Source organism: Anastrepha obliqua, chromosome 3 (genome assembly GCF_027943255.1).
Source record: "Anastrepha obliqua isolate idAnaObli1 chromosome 3, idAnaObli1_1.0, whole genome shotgun sequence".
NCBI lineage: Eukaryota > Metazoa > Arthropoda > Insecta > Diptera > Tephritidae > Anastrepha > Anastrepha obliqua.
The window spans coordinates 76981851-77001739 of record NC_072894.1 but is presented as its reverse complement, the minus strand read 5'-3'; the positions used below and the strand labels follow the sequence as shown (position 1 = coordinate 77001739).

At 34.9% G+C, this 19889-nt stretch overlaps 1 protein-coding gene across 2 annotated transcripts in view; it reads left to right on the top strand.

Annotated features, from left to right (window-relative positions):
• The window catches only part of LOC129240795 (band 7 protein AGAP004871), a 150235-nt gene that overhangs the window by 106256 nt on the left and 24090 nt on the right, over positions 1 to 19889 (top strand). For both annotated transcript variants that reach the window (XM_054876786.1, XM_054876787.1), the window contains exon 5: positions 3231 to 3434. In XM_054876786.1, coding sequence (XP_054732761.1) covers positions 3231 to 3434 — 204 coding nt within the window. The remainder of the gene's footprint in view (positions 1 to 3230; positions 3435 to 19889) is intronic.

The following is a 19889-nucleotide window of genomic DNA, read 5'->3' as shown; positions in this document are numbered from 1 at the left end:
GTCATCGTCTCATTGAAAGCAGTATTCAATTGACAACCCCACCTTCTCAATTCCTTGTTTTTATTTTTTTGATATCCAAATAAACAAGCTTATCCATTGTTAAATCAATAAACTCCAGTTTTCCCACGGCACCAGTGAGAATGTATTGCCCATTTTGATCAATAACCCTTTGCCATCATTCAGACAGCATCATAATCCCATGTTCATAAAACTTCTGGTTTTTATTATTGTAGCAAAAAACTGAAGCAAGTACGATTTGACATCATCATCATTATTGAAATTTTAACCATTCAAGCAGTTTTGTAAAGACTATATGCTGGATGTGGCAAAACATCTCAATCAAGCTCCAATAATATTTACCTGTGTGGCCTTGTATTGTCATGATGGAATACAATTCTTTTTCGATTAGTGAATTCTGGCCGCTTTTCTTCAACTGCATTGTATAATTTCGTTAGTTGTTCAATGTGGACATCAGAATTGATCGTTCGGTTGGGCGGTAAAAGCTCAAAGTAGACAATTATATGGTAACAATTGATGATAACAAAACCTTCTTTTGATGAATATCAGCAAAATATGACGAAAATGTTCCTCTTGACTCTCCATTTTTCAACGAACGCCAAACGAAAACTACACAACCGATCAAACAACTTTTTTTACTGATTGACAGCTGAATTACCAACCATCAAATAACAAAATGTGTTGTACATTTGTACTACGTCTGCAAATCTAAAAACTCAAGTGATGCCATCTATGAGAGAAATCCACAGTTATGTAGTGGCCGACCCAATAGATGCCCTCTACACAATTTTTCTACCTTAGATACCAAAAAAGCAAAATTTGCTTCCATCCGAAGAAAGAATCCTTTTCCAAAATTCTGGAGACTTGTGCATGCCCATTTTTGAAAGAAATGCATTTTTGTCTATTTATTAGGTAGATATAGTAGGCTTCTTCCTAGCAAGTCCAACATGATAGCCGGATTTTCTTGTGACTTTTCTGGAAGTTGAAATACTAATAGATTTTTGAAACTTATTCTTCATTTCGTATTTCATTTTAAAGCAGTTGTCTTTACATCTTTCTACAAAAATCCTATAATACTTGAAGTTATAATTCATACAATTGAATTTTGAATTATTGTCTGAACTGCTGTTCATGCCCTGCCGATTGTTCTTCCTATTTGTGAACAGTTTTAGCCCTTTTTACACATTTTATTATGATTATCCTCCCGTCAGGTCCAATCACGTTTCTTTTTGTTTCCTTTGTAAAGCATAGTATTCTATTGAAAACCGATAAATCAAATCTTATTGCCTAGTAGCCAGTGTGGTAATTAAGTTATTGGATAAAAATTAAAAATTTCCTTATCACAAAATCATCACTTCAATTGACAATAGCATTTAAAAATGGGAGAAGCGCAGAATTATGACACATGTATATATAAAATTAGAGTTTAAGAACTGAAAATCTGAGTATAATCAGTTTTTTCAATATTTTCTTAACTCTAACTATATTTTTGTTTTCTAATTTAGTTGAATAAAAATACAAATCCCAAGACAAACTCTGAATATGAGAATGGGAGACTAAACCGTTTGCAAACGTCAAAAATGCGAAAGCTGCCCTTCAGTGGTTCTCGCGTACTACATTTTTATCATGCCTTTAATTTATAGTTTGGTTTTGTTATGGCGTAAGGGTATACAATGTGTGAAGTAGCAATGACACTCTTTTTAGCACACAGAATTTACGCTTTTATACAGCAATTTTTTTTGTATGCTGCACCATTCGTCAACCTGTTCTAGTAGTCACTCTCAATACTTTTCAACCCAACTGTACATTGCTTTACTAATAAGAAATGAAAAGAAAGTTGGAGTTCATATATGCGTTGGACAACTAAGTCCTTTAAGTCATTTCCTTGGACAAATAATTCCCTTTATCATTCGCAAGCAAAATTTCAAGAAGAGAGCTGTTCAAGTTAACAATTCCATACAGATGTCGAATGCCGTGACACAAGTGATCACGAATATGCCTCAATACTTGGTCTAACCACTATTTAGGAAAATTGTTTACAAAGTTTGAAACTTTCCGTCACATGGTTTTTATTGTAGGAACCAAATATAAAACAAAATAAATGTGTGCTTATAATTTTGCAACGGAGTGTATTGGAGAAGAAATCGTAAGGCTACAAATTAAGTGTAGTTAAGGAAAGTATTTTCAAAATTTTAAAAGCTGAATCTAATATAGCGACCGAATTTTGAAAATAATCGATTGGATTTTCTCGAAACTCGGTACTCGAATATAAAAATTCTAAGTTGACTTTTAACCGCTTTTAGATGCGCTCTGGCCCTCTGTGATGCGTTAGCGCATTGTATAGGAAAGTAGGTATGTAAGTACATACACACATTTATATATGTATTTGTATATATGTTTTTATTAAATGTTGTGTCTTGGCAATGCTTTTCGCACCACAAAATCATATCGTATTTCTACTTTTTTTCGTTGTCGCGCAAATTGATGCGAGTGAAAGCAAAATCGCATTTCTTTGCTTTTTACGATTTGCAAGCAAGCGCGGAAGGTGCACACCAGCCAACATGCATATATGTACAAAATTATGGGCTTATACGAAAAAAGTAAATAAAAAATAAACGCATTAATATTATATGTATGTATCATATAGTAGGCCTTACAAGTAATGCACATTGTAAGTGTATGTGTAAATATATGTAGAATCGAAAGCAAGAATGCAAAATAAAAAATGCAAATGAAACTGAAAATGAAAATGTGCACTCAGCTCAGTAAATGCAACCGAAAAAGTAGTCGCCCATGCATACATGCACACATGTGGACACACACACCTATGAATACAAATATATGTATATACCTATTATATCTTATGAGTAGGTTGTGCTTGTATGTAAATTTATGAAAGGGAAAACTTCAACAGACCGAAAATGAGCAACATTTGCTTATTTCTATGTATGTATGTAACTATCTTTAAAGTTCTCACTAAACTACACATACGTACACACACACACAAACGCGCGTTAAAATAATAAAAATTAAAAATTAAAATGAAGTTGAAGTTGAAGAGAAGGAAAAGAAAGCAAACAAATTTAAAAATTATCTATATCCTTTGAATGGAAAAAAATACGAGAATATTAAGAACACAGACAAATAAATAAGAAAGCAAACAACCAAACAAGCAAGCAAACAAAAAACCCACCACCCACTGCACTTTGTAGGTTCTGACAAAGGATAGCGTCACCGTCTCGGTGGATGCAGTGGTTTATTATCGCGTTTCCAATGCGACAGTTTCTATAGCGAACGTGGAGAACGCTCACCATTCGACCAGACTTTTGGCACAGACTACTCTACGAAACACAATGGGAACTCGGCATTTGCATGAGATACTCAGCGAACGAATGACAATTTCCGGCACAATGCAGGTGAGTCACACCTAACTCCATGTTAATTTTTCGTTTTTTCAGCATCAAGCATTAAGCATCAGCATTAGCATCAACGTCAGCACCAGTATTAGTGTCAGCATCACTGTCGCTCACAACGTTACCCTGTATGCACTCACACATGCATACTTGTGTGTGTGTGTTTATGGGTGCACGGGTATACTCTTCATTCTACCATTCATCATGAGTATTTATGTATGTGAATAATTACACACATACTTTTGCATAAGTACTTGCTAATAGGACTATGAATAAGTTCGTGCGGTTTTACAACAGATGGCGTAACTTGATTATTATTCCATCGATCCACATTTCCAAACATTCATTGGAGAGCTACTGTCGTAAGGCACAAACGTCAGTATAAGTTTTTTAGTTGAAGCGTAAACAACAATATTTTTACCACACTTGAAAATGTCGAATTTCGTGCCAAATAATGTGTTTTTGCGGGGAATTCTTCTTCATTATTTTAATATGAAGAAAAAAGCAGCCGAAAGTCATCGTATCTTGGTGGAAGTTTATGGTGAGCATGCTCTAGCTGAGCGAACGTGCCAGAAGTGGTTTGCACGCTTTAAAAGTGGTGATTTTGGCTTGGAAGACGAAGAACGCGAGGGTGCGCCGCCAAAGTTCATGGATACCGAATTGGAGGAATTGCTCGATCAAGATCCGGCTCAAACGCAAGAAGAGGTTGCAAAAACTTTGGGAGTTGATCAATCAACCATTTCCAAACGTTTAAAAGCCATGGGAATGATCCGAAAGGTAGGCCATTGGGTGCCGTATGAATTGAAGCCAAGAGACGTTGAACGCCGTTTTATGGCATGCGAACAACTGCTTCAACGGCACAAAAGAAAGGGTTTTTTGCATCGAATTGTGACTGGCGATGAAAAGTGGGTCCATTACGACAATCCAAAACGTCGGGCAACGTATGGATACCCTGGCCATGCTTCAACATCGACGTCGGCGCAGAATATTCATGGCCTGAAGGTTATGCTGTGTATCTGGTGGGACCAGCTGGGTGTTGTGTATTATGAGCTACTGAAACCGAATGAAACGATTACGGAGGATGTCTACCGACGACAATTGATGCGTTTGAGCCGAGCACTGCGAGAAAAACGGCCGCAATACGCCGATAGACACGACAAAGTTATTTTGCAATATGACAATGCTCGGCCACATGTTGCACAAGTGGTCAAAACATACTTAGAAACGCTCAAATGGGATGTCCTACCCCACCCGCCGTATAGTCCAGACCTTGCGCCATCCGATTACTATCTCTTCCGATCGATGCAACATGGCCTGGCTGACGAGCACTTCCGTAATTACGATGAAGTCAAAAAATGGATCGATTCGTGGATTGCGGCAAAACCGACCGAATTTTTCACAAAGGGAATCCGTGAATTGCCAGAAAGATGGGAAAAAGGAGTAGTAAGCGATGGACAATACTTTGAATATTAAATTTGTAACCATTTTACGTCAATAAAGTTTCAAATTTCGAAAAAAAACCGCACGAACTTATTCATAGTCCTATTAGTACATCTTCGCTTATGAGCTGCTGCAAACAGCAGCTAATGGTGCGTATACGTGATGTGGTGCGCCAAAGTAAAACATCAGAGGTTGCTTAACTACACACGTTCGTTTACTTTGGTGTATTCTGCGCGGCATATGAAGGGTATTTTTTGAGGAAAGCAAATGGCAACTTGAGCATGGTAGCTGAAAGAAGTAAATTTGTACATACACAGGTGCAACCGCGACTAAGGGAAATTACAAATGTACAAGTTATACCCTGCTGTGAAATGTGTTGGATTCAAAACCATTGCCAAATAGGTTACAAAGGGACGTGTTTACATAATTGTGTTTTCAAAAGACACAGATTTTATTATTAAAACATGTAAAAATTTAGATTGAGGTTTCACTATTTATATTCAAAATCTATATTGTCAATTATATGTGACAAATTACATAATTTACTTGGCTACCATGAATACAAATTTTCAAGGAATCCCTCACACATTATTGAGTTCAGTAATCTCAATCAAAGTGTCTTGTTTCAGCGGTGGAATCGTTGCTGGCTTATTCACATAGACTATACTGTTCAAAAAACCACAGTCTGGTCTGCCAGTTCTTTTTCTTCCCCCGACAGAACCAAGTTTCAATAATTTTAACGCGTTGTTATATCTTCTAAAATTGTACAACTGTCTACTTGACAAATGTCAAAGATGACAAATAAACAAAATGCCGGAATTTTTCACTACTGACATTTAGGGGTAAACCCTTTACCTTTATGGAGTAGCGATTCCAAAAATCCATCCATACGATCTGCATCTAAAATTCTTAGCATGGAGAACTGTTTGTTTAATACAGAACTACATAAGCGAATATAATTACCTCTTCAACGTCGTTGACTACTTTTTTTACTATACTGTTTGTGCTTCTAGTTTCAGTCTACAATTAGCGTGTTTATTGGGTTATCCAACTCAGTATCATGATGACTTTCCCTTTATATGTGTTGGCAGCACTAATATAAAACTTCTGTTTTGTTGCTGCGAAGAAGAACCACCATAAAAAATTCGTTATATTCCTGCACAAGAACTAAATCAAATGCTTACCTGGACTCTATCTCTAAAATAATTAGCTGTTTGGAATATGACACCGTTGAAAATGAAGAATGAAATGGCATATAAATAATAAATATTTTCACGAAAACGATATTCAAATGTCATCAATTTGTATGAAGTTCATATTTATGTATGCATTCACTTATCAGTGCTACCAATTACAAAAGGCTGTGCTGCCAAACTAACGACGAAATGCAAAACAAACGGAACAGATCTCAAATTTAACCAAATCTGTATCAGGATCATATCGTTGTTGTTGTATTTGCGTGCGAAATTTTTATTTTCATCCTAATCATTGACCATTGGAACACAGCTGCTTTTGATTCACAAACACCTAGCGAATAGTGAATAAGGAAGAAATTTCCCTTAAATCCAACGTTCCATGTTATTTAGCAGCACTGCTTTTTTTTTCGATTTGACAAATTGTTAAGTTAATATATATCATTGCGTCCAAAATGGTTCGATCTCGCCATGGACAGTCAAGAGATAAGTGTCTGGCTCTTCACCACATGTCGCTCAAATTGTCATGTGATTTTTGCATACTATAATATAAAAAAAAAATATCCCTGCTTATACTTACTTAACATCTCGCTTAGCTAAGCGGCTACAAAGCTTCATCTTCGCTAAATTTTTATTGCTTTCACATATAAAACTTTCTTATAGGGAGTAGAGAAGAAGTGAATTAAAAGCAGCAAATATTAATCATAAAATAGCACTTCCCTATTCATTCTTGCAAAAAATTCTGGTTTAGTTAAAGTTTTTTCACAGATGATTGTAAACGGCTCGTTTATTTTACATTAAGCAATGAAGTGGATTTTTCGCCGTCCTTTTTTCTATTATAAGTAATAGATTTTTATGGTTTTTTTCAACCAAAATAGGCTATACAATTCGAATATCAAGTGAACCAATAAATTTGTAGATTTAAATAATCTGTTATATTGTATCAAAAATGGGATATCATTGGAAAGGTCATAAATCATACAGTATTTCAATTTCAATAACTTCATAATTTAAGCCAGAAAATATTTTTTTTAAATACTCTACTTTTTAATATTCAAAATTTCCTTCCAAATTTCCTAAATGTTTTTCGACTTAAATAATAAAATTGGAAAAATATCTTTTTAAATAAGATATTTCTCAGGATGAAATCTTCAAGCCTTCAGAAGTTACGACTGCAAGATGAACTATAAATCAAACCAAAAAAAAAATTGGAATTTGATATCAGGCTTTGGAAAGGATTTTTCTTTTTTTCGAATTCATATTTCTTTAAATAAATGTTATACAATGTAATATTTTTTCTGGTAGCAGATACAAGAAACTAACAATAAAATTCCAATTGTGAAATCTGTGCTCTTAAGTTTATATACATAGTAGTGATCAAAGGAATAGCAGTACTAATATTTTATTAAGAAAATTGAACAAATGTCAACAAAATACTTAGTATTTCTATTTTAATTTTGAAACCCCGTCAGAGCAGCAATGTGATTGATGTCAATAAGCAAGAAACTGTAAAAGTTTTGGGAACTCAAATAATATTATAGCTCGCTTAATGTAGGATCTTGAGCAGAATTTGCCTTTTTTTTCAAGTCATAAAATGGCGGCAAGTAATGAAAATTAATGTTGTACTGCGCAAAGCTATATTTAGCAACTATGTGAAGGCGATCTGCGTGGATGTTGGAAATCTTAGACTTCTATTTCTCGAATTTTTCGCAACTCATTTTTGGCTTTTTGAAAATACCTAGAGACTCCCTTTGTTTCGGAATCAGAATTAACACCGATAATAATGCTATCCCTTAAATCCAACGGACATTCCCTCTCGCCAGCAAGCGCTATTTCGGATTAAGTAGACAATTGAGTACTAAAGTACAATCTCGACGAACAAAACTAACTCCTTATAAGTCTCTCCTCATGATCGCCTTATTGTATGGCGAAGTTATCGTTTAAGGCGATGAGGCGATGGTACAATGTGTGAGCTTTACAGCGACATAGACATAGCGCAACGAATAAAGATCCAGCGACTGTTGCTGCGCTTAAAGACGGAAGAATAAATCTATAATCCGAAGATTTTTTTGAGGTCTAAGAGTAATGGCGAGTCAACTGTCGGATTTGTATAATATTTAAAATCGAAAATGAAGCGGAGTAAAAGTATACGTATTCAACTTTGCCAGAATTTAAAATGCACATTTTGCGCTGTATGAAGGAATCGGGTAGGCGAAGTTTAAAGAAAAAACTTCTTTTGAACACGTTCAAGTCTACTGATGTGGCACTGATGATATGGCCCCCAAATAAAGACAGTAAACTCCACCATAGACCGCATGAACGTGGTAAAGAGTGACTTTAAAGTGACACCGAATGAAGGAAAGCAAGTGTAGAATACTATTTGCGAGAACAAAACTTAAATGACTAAGAAACTGAAAAGTGGATTCAAAGATTACTTCCAAATCAGAAGTTTCCTTAAGAGTATTTAAACTGGGATTCTGTCTAAAATATGAGGTAGAGATTAAATAACGCTTTGACTTAGAAAACGACAAATGAGACCATTTCTTAAAATTTATTTAAACTAGATTTTTGTCACACCATCTCACGACGCTATTGAGGTCTGGTTGAGAATTGTATGAATCAGATGGGCTTAATGTACAATAGCTTTCAACATTTTAGGTCGTCTGCATATACAAGGAACTCAAAGAAATGGAAACATTCAGTTATGTCATTGATAAATATTCCAAAGAACCAAGAACTCAAAATTCTGTCCTGAGGGACACCAGAAGATGTAATAAGACGATTCGTCGTCGGTAGCATCCACACATTCACGACTACATATCTATTACGAGATCTTAATTTACAGCAAAAACAACAGTAAGTGCTGAAATTTTCTTTTTCCATAAATGGTATTATAGGGAAAAGGAATACAATAAAATGGCGAACAAAATATCCCTTATGCTAACTCCTAAAGTTTACTTTCCAATAACTTATCTTACAAACTCTTTGCCGATAGATATTACTCAATTCGTGAAATTTTTTAATTTCTCTACGCAAAAGTCCAAAAAATTGTGGCAAAAAATAAAGAAACGGGAACATTTTTTAAATTCGACTTCGCTTTCAGGTTGTCTCGTAGAGTTTTTTCATGCTATAAAAACCACTTAACATTTTTTTTAAATAAAGCCTGGGGTGTACTTTTTAGACACTTGGGAAGGGACATTTGTAATGAAATTTATATCAAATTTTATGCCATGCAAATTCAATGGTTTTTGTTTTTTTTTGGGTTGGCAGCACGGGCAATAATATTAAATATAAAAATAAAAAATGATTGTTTCGGCCATACTTGTAAAACAAATTTAGTGTGTGGTATCAAGAAAATTTTCTGTTTCTTTTGGACCATCCTAGTATGTGTCTACACAATCACATCATCTCTAAATATCTCGCTGATATCTAATGGTTTCCCTCCTGCGTTTTGCATTATCTGCTGTCGGTGAAAAGCTTTCACAGGAAACCGACAAAGCCGCAGCTAAAATTGGATACGAAATTGTATACGAGTAGAGTAACAAAGATATAAAATAAGAATTCTTCCACCCCTCTCTAAGCTTTACTTGCAAATAATATACCATACTTAGCCATTCAAATACTGAGTGATTCCGTGTATTTCCCGAGTCAGCTGTTTTAAGGCAAATAAGAAATTAACAGCGTTTGCCAAAAAGAACAACTCAAAGAAGAATCGATTCAAAGTATTCTATTAAACACATCATCAAGCAAAAAAGTATTTGCTGCCAGAAAAAAGTGTGTTTTGTTCTTCGCTACGGACCCTTTGCCTCAAGTCAGACATCAGGCTCTCTTAAGTGGATGCTTAAGCTGAATGCGTCTAAGTAGTTCCACTAAAACTTTCACAATTTTTTGCTTAGACCAAGACTCCCCATGCGGCTTTGTTACTACATCTCAGTAACGAATTGCTCACAGTAGCCATTTCATAAAATTTTCACGTAACGTACTAATGGGCCCCTGGCTGCACTTGTATTGTTCTTGTGGAAAAGTAAATGAATGTACCAAGTAATATTTGGATTTTTTAAAAGATACAAATAAATGATTTTCAGTGATGATAATCTTTATTTTGGCCTTTAATCGTTCCACTGCTTGTCTGTTTATATATTGCAGTTACAAAAATTATAAATTGCCCGAAAGGGCGATTAATTTCGTGCTACCTTGTATGTGCGCTTAGATACTTGATGCATCAGCATTTTCTCTGCTGGGAATATTTCCATTGAAATGCACACCCCAATGTATTTGTAAAAAGAATTCTATAAATGTATGTTCGTTAAAGTATTTATTTGCCGTCGTTACAACTTCTACAAAAACGAATACAAAGTAAAAAGATTTCCTCAGGTGCAAAGTGTAATGCCTTTTAGCCATGTTATATGGGCATGGGTGCATACTTGACACAATTTTTATAACACAACGTGTAAGTAGAACAACAACAAAAGAAATAAACCTACGTCACAGAAATGCTGTACGAGTTTAGTTGCTTTAAGGACGATGTTGCAACTTTGGACTTTTAAGGTTAGATTGCAAGTATAAACACAAATCAGCAAAATAAATGTTGTGATAGAATATTCTATGCAAAACAAGATACATGTACATGTATGGTATATGTATTTGTTGAGGTTTTTAGACGGGCATATTCATCTGCGCTTGAAATTTATATGAAGCAATAAGCGCACAGTTTACGTATGCGCATATGGAATAATTGCGAATGAAATCGGTGCACCAAAGTTTTGTTATATAGTTTTTATCGACTTTTTGCAATCTGTTTTGATTAAAAACTTCTCTTATCGCTTGCATTTTTCAGTTCGAAATTTACTTCAGTAACACTGTACATCACTAGGCTGGGCATCATAAGTTAAAAAGTAACTTTTCCGATTTTGTAAGTTAGCCTACACAAATGAAATGTGGGCCTTTCAAGTTCGAAATTTTGGCTTTAGTAAAATATAATTGGAAATGAATACGTGTAAATTATTATAGTAAAAAAGTAGAAATATGCTCGTGAACCGCCTGTTCTGCTTATTTAAATAGTATATACCTTTTTTTTACGAAAAGTTATATTACAGGTGGTATTAGGGCTCAAAGATCCGATCTTCGAAAAATTAAAAACTGGCATTTTAAAAAATTGTTGACCGATCTTTAAAAATTGGTGTTGTTTTAAAAGTCATTTAACGTTCTTACCTTTTTTTGCAATTTTTTTTATATAAATAATGTATTCTATAGTAGTAATAATTAGTTATTTCTTTAATTTTCGTTAACTTTAGTTTCTATAGAAAACAGGTATTATTTTCATTTTAAGAGTTTTTTCTTCAAATTTTTACATACAAAGCATATAATTATGAATTTCAAAGGGCGTTTAATCACCTTTACATTAAAACACATTTCTTCAAAATCGTTCAAAAGTTTTTAGAATTTAAGGTTTTTAATTTTTCGAAGATCTGTTTTTGAGCTGTAATACCACCTGTAATATAATTTCTTACAAAAAAGTTATATATTATTTTAAAAGGTGGAACAGGCGATCACGCCCATATTTATATGCATTAATTTTAAATCTTTTTTTACTATAGCCCCAATTTCGAACTTCAAAAGCCCATATCTCGATTTCGGAGGCTAACTTCGAAATTTGGAGAAATTACTTTCGACTTGCAGCTCAAAAAAATTTGGTGGGTTCAATACCCAGAAATAACGCTGATTTTGGCCTGTATAAGTAAGCAATTTTCAACTACTAATTTTCTTTTTTAGTTTTTGTAAAAACACACACTATTGCATACCTATAAAATCGAAACACTACGCACTTAGGTGGCACTAAACACAAATGAATGAATTTTCGAATTATTACATTTTTCATAGTTAATTTTGACCAAATTTTAAGTATGTATGCGAGGTTCGTCCCACGAAATTTTGCGTATATCAGACAAATGTAATTATAAATTTAAGATTTAAAGTCGTTCAAAAAGTTTATTTTATTTTCGAAACTATTCCATTATTACTTTTGCACAGAATTCATTAGTGTAAATTTTTATCTCTTAACGCCATAAACAAATCTTCATTATATATAAAAATGAATGCTTGTCTGTATGTTCTCGATGAACTCAAAAGCTACTGGACCGATTATTATAAAAATTAAATAAAAAATATGTATTTTTCCACGGAGAAGGTTTGTAGAATATGCTCATTGCTGCCACTCGCTCTCAAGTGGCGCTGCAGAGTAGCAACTTTTGCCCCGTTCAACCGATTTTTTTCGAAATAAACAAAATCAATAAAATGGTTTAGAATGAATTGAATATTTGTGTACTAATTTTTCTTTAAAGTTATTTTTCTTAAATTTATTTTAGTTGTTGGCGTAGAAACGCGCGCCGAGTACAGCTAGTAATAAATAAATAAAAACTTTTCTTTTTCTTTCTAAGTTAATGGCTCATTGTCATTGAAAAGAGAGACCCGAGTGTTAAAAAGAAGATAACAGCAAAAAGAAATTTGCCAACTTGAAAAGAAATTATTTTTTTTTAGTTACGAAGTTTATTAAAACGCCACTTTCGCACACAAACAAAGTACAGTGCACTCGCGATAACTCGAACTAATTAAAACAGGCGCTGTTCGATTTATCGAATTTGTTCGACTTATCAATTGAGTGTGCTATGTTAAAAAAACAGTCATCGATATCGATTTTTTTCAGTTAAATTTATTTATTTATTTACATATGGATATGAACATGAATATGTTTAAAATAATTAATTCGTTTAAATATTTTTCATCAAATATTTGGCAGTATTTGTGTCAGTTACACAAAAAAAGTCAGCTTTAACAGAAAAGTTAGGCCGAAAAGAAAGTTGTAATGTGTGTTTGTCTTTTCTTGCCTGCAGCAATGTTGAAGAGTGTTAACCTTTGCGGGGCTTACTTGTTCAGTTGTGGCCCACTGAATTACCTTATTGATAGAGCTAACCGCCCCCTCAGATGATATCCGCTCACATGTCTCAGTTGTGTTGTTAAACTCAGACTCAGAATCACTAGTTTCAATTATTACTTCTGTGTCGGTAAATTCGGCACCATCATTCCATTTGTTAACATCATAAAGCGTAAATTCGACCTGTAAATTATGTTTTTCATGTTATGTTCTTTCAAGATGAGTCCACTTATTGGGTAATTCTTTTTTCTTTGGGACAGAAACCATTTGTATAAAGCGGCTTTCATTTTAGGAAACTCAGAAGCTTTTAAAGTTCTCCTCTTCCCAGGACCCAAAAACGTGTTGTTTACTGCTTTTAAAATTGCCTTGTCTTTCTTTTTTATAAGACTTATGGTGAACTTGGCTAACCCATATTCCTTCGCTAGAGAAGTAACACTACATCCACGTTTAATTTTGTTAAGGACTTCAGCCCTCTCTTTTAATGTTAAACACTTCAACCTTTTACGATCCATTACTCACATGCACTGATACACTACAATTGACAAATTTAAAGCAATTTGGTCAATGCAAGATGTTGTTCCCAGAAAACTAACGGGATATTAACGTCGAAATATTCATATGGACAATACACTAGTATATATATAATTTACATATACTATTACATATGTATGTATGTACAAAATGTACATGTTTGAAAAGAATGTGTGTACAAATAAATTTGTTTTTTTGTTCGAGTTATAGCGCTTTAATATTGTTCGAGTTACAAACTAGTCAATAGGGAAAAAAATGTGTTCGAGTTAGCACGTCGTTCGACTTAGCGGCTATTCGAGATACCGCGAGTGCACTGTAATATCAAATTTTGTTTTAAAATCGGTAAAACGAAAGAGTTCATGACGATGATTGCCTATCTCGTGCCAGAGTTTAGAAGTGGTTTACACGTTTCAGAGATGGTTGTGAGGACATAAGCGACAATGAACATACGAGCATCGAAATTATTCGCAAATTTATCAACAATGAACTAAAACCATCGTTAAATTTTATGGAATCGGAGTTGAATATCTCCAAAACATTTTGCATAAGTTAACCAAAAATTTCTCAGAATTCAACATTCGAAAGACCTCATAAAAGAGGCGAGAAAATACGAAAACTTCCTTTACAGAATTATAACTGGTGATGAAGCTTGAAACTAAGCATCAAAGTGCCGAATGGAAGGCCCCAGACGAGCCACCATCCAAAAAAACACGTTTGGAGAAGTCAAAAATCAAGTCGATACTCATTTGTGTTTACGATTCCAAAAGAATTATCCACAAGGAGTTCGTACCAATGACCCAAACTGTCAAAGCAATTTTCTATCTTGGCGTTTTGAAGCGTTTGTTGCATCCCATTCGTCGAATTCGCTCTGAATACCGGAAAGGAGAAAGCTGGCGCTTATTGAATAATAATGCACCATCTCATCGATCCACTCTTGTGACTGATTTTTTAACTAGAAATCGCCGTTAATCACTCACCGTATTCGCCTGATATGGCTCCCAGTGACTTTTACCTTTTCGAAAAATTATTTGGCCATGAAAACCAGGAAAACGTTTTGTGTCCGTAGAGATCATTCAAAAGGCTTTTTCCGACATCCTGAAGGACATTCCGGTCAATGACCTGAAACACTATTGCGAAAAGCTTTAAGATCGCGCAAAACAGTGTATCGAGGCCAGAGGGGACTATTTTGAATAAATAAATTCGAAGTTATCAGAAAAAAGCTACTGTCCTTCCTATTTTAGCTCAGTTTTGTTTATTTTGGACTTCACCTTGTATTACCATAGGAGCAAAATTACTCTAAACACGAAAACAACAAGCTTTAAAAACTAAAATCTATTTAAAACCTGATTCCTAAACTTAAGCAAAATCTTTAGTAGAGATCCTCTGAAAGCTCCTATGAAGAATGTTAAGCCAAAATAACTAAAATGCAAAAAATAATTCGACTAGCTGGTTTGACTTAAAGCTGAGTTAATAAGTAAGGCAATACGCGATAAATAATGCAATACTTTTTGACTATTACATTCAATTGACTTGGGTCCAAATTATTTAATTTTTATTTATTAATATGCAGCACAACAACCTTTGGCTATATATCACCAATTAATATAAATTAAACTTAAATAAAATTAAATCTAAAACTTATTTCTAAGAATATTTCATATTTATTCCTTCTGTCGATGATAGAAAAAAGACTGCCAGACCACAAACTGGACGTTCTGTTAATTTGGGTCCAAATTATTTAATTTTTATTTATTAATATGCAGCACAACAACCTTTGGCTATATATCACCAATGAATATAAATTATACTTAAATAAATATTTATTCCTTCTGTCGAGGATAGAAAAAAGACTGGCAGACCACAAACTGGACATTCTGTTGAGATTATTGCTGCTGTAACGCAAAGTGTTGCTGTACAATCTTCAACATCGATATCTCAACGTTCTCAACAAGTATGCATTCATGAATCGACTGGTTGGCGGATTTTACATAAGAATTTACATTTGCATTCTTGCCAAGTTAAATTATCCCATGAATTGAAGCTAATATATGACTACCAATGCAGACATTTCGAAGCATGACGAAGTTGATTTCACACTAAACAAACAAAATCGCTACATCTGGGGAGAAGAAACCCCTTGAGTTACTTCAGAAAATTCATTACGTTCACTAAAGTGTACTTTTTGGTGTGGGATTTGGACTTATGGAATAATTGGCCCGTTTTTCTTCAAAGATGAAAAAGAAAGAGCTGTTGCTGTCAATGGTCATCGCTATTGACACCCAATTGAAATTTTTTGTTGGCCATAGACGATATTATTTTGAACAGAATGGACACACCAGTCACACAAAGCGCCAACACATTGCATTATTGCGACCTGAGTTTCCCAGTCGATTAAATTAACGTAATGGTGATATGAACTAGCTGCCTGAATCATGGGATTTAACTCCGATAGATTACTTTTTAGGAGGTTTGTTGAAAACCATAGCCTATATGAATACGTCAACAATGACTCCAGAGCTGTAACTTAACATTCGGATCGAGATTACTGAACTCAATGCGATACTGTGTGAGCGAGTCCTTGAAAATTTTAACTATCGAATGACTGCCTGTAGGCCTGGACATTTAAATCATGTAATTTTTAATAATTTTGTTAAGAGCCGTATTTTGAATAAAAGTATTAGTGTTACGCCGCACACGCGTGATATCATCCCTACCAGACTGATAAGTTGTTTCGTTGGCATATTCTGACCACATAAGTCGCCCGATCTTACCCATATGGCATTTTTCCCGTGAGGGTACCTCACAACTACTAACATTTTTTTTTATAAAGCACAACATATCATTTGATTTCCTTCCCATTCATTATTGTCAATCTTATTGTAAGCGGTGAAAGATATTCAATCATGCAATTTTGACATCTGGTTCTCGTGTAGGTACATACGTGCGCGCGGTCACCGGTGTTTGCTGTCACAACAAAATATATATTACGACAACATGTCTCTGTGGATATATTCGCTTAGTGCACTATGGTCGAAAAATATTTTTTTGAGCGTAATTTAAAAAACAAAAAAATTAATAATTTAAAAAATATGAGTTTAGTAATACGAGTGAATGCATTCCAGTAGTCCAAAGTATGAAAAAAATCCTCATATGAATAAAAGTTTGTGAGAAACAAATCGTGTGAAAAAAACCATACGATGAGGAAAAATTCCATATGTATATGAATTTTTTTAATTTTATGTAGGAAAGCTGCATACTCCGTTTTCATTTTCTCATCAATTTTATTTTTTAAAGGCCATTTGTTTTATGTTTTCAGTTCGGACACTGTTGTTTGATGGTGCTAATCAATACACGCTGCTATAATCGTTTATTTTAATAGCTAATAAAAAATTGTTGTGGCTTTATTCGGTTAGAAAATTGTGTCGAGATAGCTTTTGCAAATCGACTGACCTTTTTTCTCTGGACTTCGAACATAATTGCCATTATCCCTTCTTAGTGGCATTTCAGCGTCCACTGGTGGCTTAAACTTTTTATTCGCTTTCTATGGAGAATACCTTTGCGCTCAATAAGGAGATATTTTCCTTACATACGTTTTGAAGTATTAAATAGTTTTTTCTCCGCATTTTTTCAATTCAAATTTTGCGGCTTGAAATCCGAAGGTCTGCCATTATCTCCGACACCTTCTCATTTCAATGACAAGACACTCAAGTGTAATGAGTACGTAAATGAAAGAGGATAAATTTTGCTTAGTTTTTTGGCAACATCAATGTTCATACTATGAAATAAAGTATACGCAATGGTTACTATAAAAATCTATATCAGTCCTGGCGAAAAATAAACAAAATGTTTTTTCGATAGCTGGATAGCCTTGCCTTTTAAAATATTTAAAAACAATAATTTAATCAATTATATATTCGCCAATTTGCTGATGCCGTTCCGCCGAATATCGCCTGATCTGGTGTCAAAGTTGTTTGAGCCAATTTTTAAAAAACTCTTTGTTATCGGAGGTAACGCTCTTAATATGGTTCGACAGGGAGCAGAAAAGATGGTAATCGATCGGTGCTAGGTCCGGTGGATAATGAAGGACCACCCATTTGAGCTCTTGGAGTGGGGCTTAACCGATTGCTTTGAAGGAGTCTGGTTTGACCATGTCGGTCAGGTGTTTTCAATCGAATATCCTCATTCACGCGGTATAGCTGGGCAATGTAGAACTCCTTGTTGACCGTGGCATTCTTTTCGAGCATTTCCCAGTGCAGCATACCCTCACAGTCCCACCCTCCGGCTAGACTCTCGACATTGGCGTATCTCCTTTCTTTACTTCATATTGATGTGTAGCCATTTCTCATCTCCTGCTACGATTCGGTACAACAGGCGCTGTTTATGACCGCGTTCTGTTCAATGACGAGCGAGAAGCTGAGAAGCAATTTGAAGGCGACTTTCTTTGTTTTTTTCGTGAAGCTCGTAAGGCACCTGTTCAGAATTCGTCCAATCTGGCACCACCTTAATTTATAGCAACTTCCTATGTACCATAACATATCTACTATGTATTGGTATTATTTCTTCATACGCATCTGTTATTTACTTCATGATGTACATACATACATATGGTATTTATGCACAGTTAGCTTTAAATAGTTATTTTCCTGATATTCTGCTTTGTACTTAAAATGAGACGCTCAATAAAATTCATTGATTGTACAGCTTCGAAGTGATCACACGTTTTACATTTTTGCTTAAACAGCACCCATGCTCTCAATTTTTCGGTAAATCTCATTGAATGGAGGTGATTGAGAATCGTTTCATGATCGCAGCTTATTTTTTCTGCAATTCATGACTCCGTTCTATATACTTCAAAATTGATTTGGGACGTTCTTCAACGAATGCAGAAGACCTTCCGCTGCGGGAGGTGTCATCGACGTCAAAGTCGCCAGTTTTGAACTTTGCAAACAATTTCCGGTCTGCAGACTCGCCTATGACACCTTCTCCATACACGTTGCAAATGTCTCGGGCTGTTTCGACAGCTTTTTGACCTCGATGAAATTCTAAGAAGAGCAGGTGTCAAAAAAAAATTTATGACAAAAATATTGACTTCCAGACCATAGTTCAGTGCAACTATTTTTTTTTTTTATCACAAAGTATCCTGTTGTGCATAAGGATACCTATGTCACGCTCATGCAAAAAAGCTGAATAAATTTTCACTCTGCCTATTGTTGTGCTTACATAAACAGCCTTTACCTACATAACTCTTTCTCTCCCTCTCTCTTCCCGCGTTCGATTTCCGACTTCCTTGTCTTTTACACCGCAGTGGTATCTACTATACTTGTCTGCCCGCCGGGTCAGCCATCAGTATGTCCTTCGCTTCTCAATTGTCAAGCCATTTGATGCTATGGAGCGTACATAAACAATGCATGCAAATATAGCAACACATACAAACGGGTATTTTATGCATGACCAAAATCACTGATGCAAAGTTCAGTGTTTTGCATACAAATTCGAAAAAATCACCAACTCAAATCACATTAACATTAACAAATACTTGCAACACTGCATATGATGCATACAAATCGAAAAGTTTGGAAAATATTGCAAAGAGGATATGCGCATACATACTTAGGTATGTTTGCAGGTATATGTGTTATATGTATTTACCGAATGGACGAAAGTGAATATAAAATAAATAAACACTCAGTTGAGAACGACACGCGGATTGATTGGAAATACGTGCGTATGTATGCATGATCGATTGAGGCGTATGGAAATATGTATATGTGAGTGTATTGATAGCAAATAGAGAATTACACGGCATATACTTAGTAGAGTACGAAACTAGTGCATATGGGCACAGAATTAGTCCGCCTTTCAATTACACTTTTATACTATTCTGCCACATTTTACGGCTAGCTATTTTGAGCCAAGAATAACCAAATGCTCAATATATATATAAAATATCTATAATTGGCGCGTACAGCCTTTTTGAGTATTTGCCCGAGCTCCTCCTCTGATTTGTGGCGTGCCTTTTGTTGTTGCTGCACAAATGGTACAAATACTACAGTTTTACGCCACCTCCGAACAGCAGATGGATTTTTTATGCGGAGCTTTTTCATAGTAGAAACACACGTGGCGGTTAGTCGATAGCTACAGAGCAGCAACCGCTAGTAGAAAAAATTTGGTCACTTATTTGGTGTTTCATTCCTAGTATTTCACCAACTCATCCGGCTACGGTGGCTACATACAGATACACATTTTTATTTCCTTTGAGGAGGATAGGTCCTCAAGGCTTCTGCATCGTATGCGGTTAGATGCTATCGTCTTAACTTTGTCCCATCTTGTATTTATGGTAGATAAGTCACGCGGAATGGATCT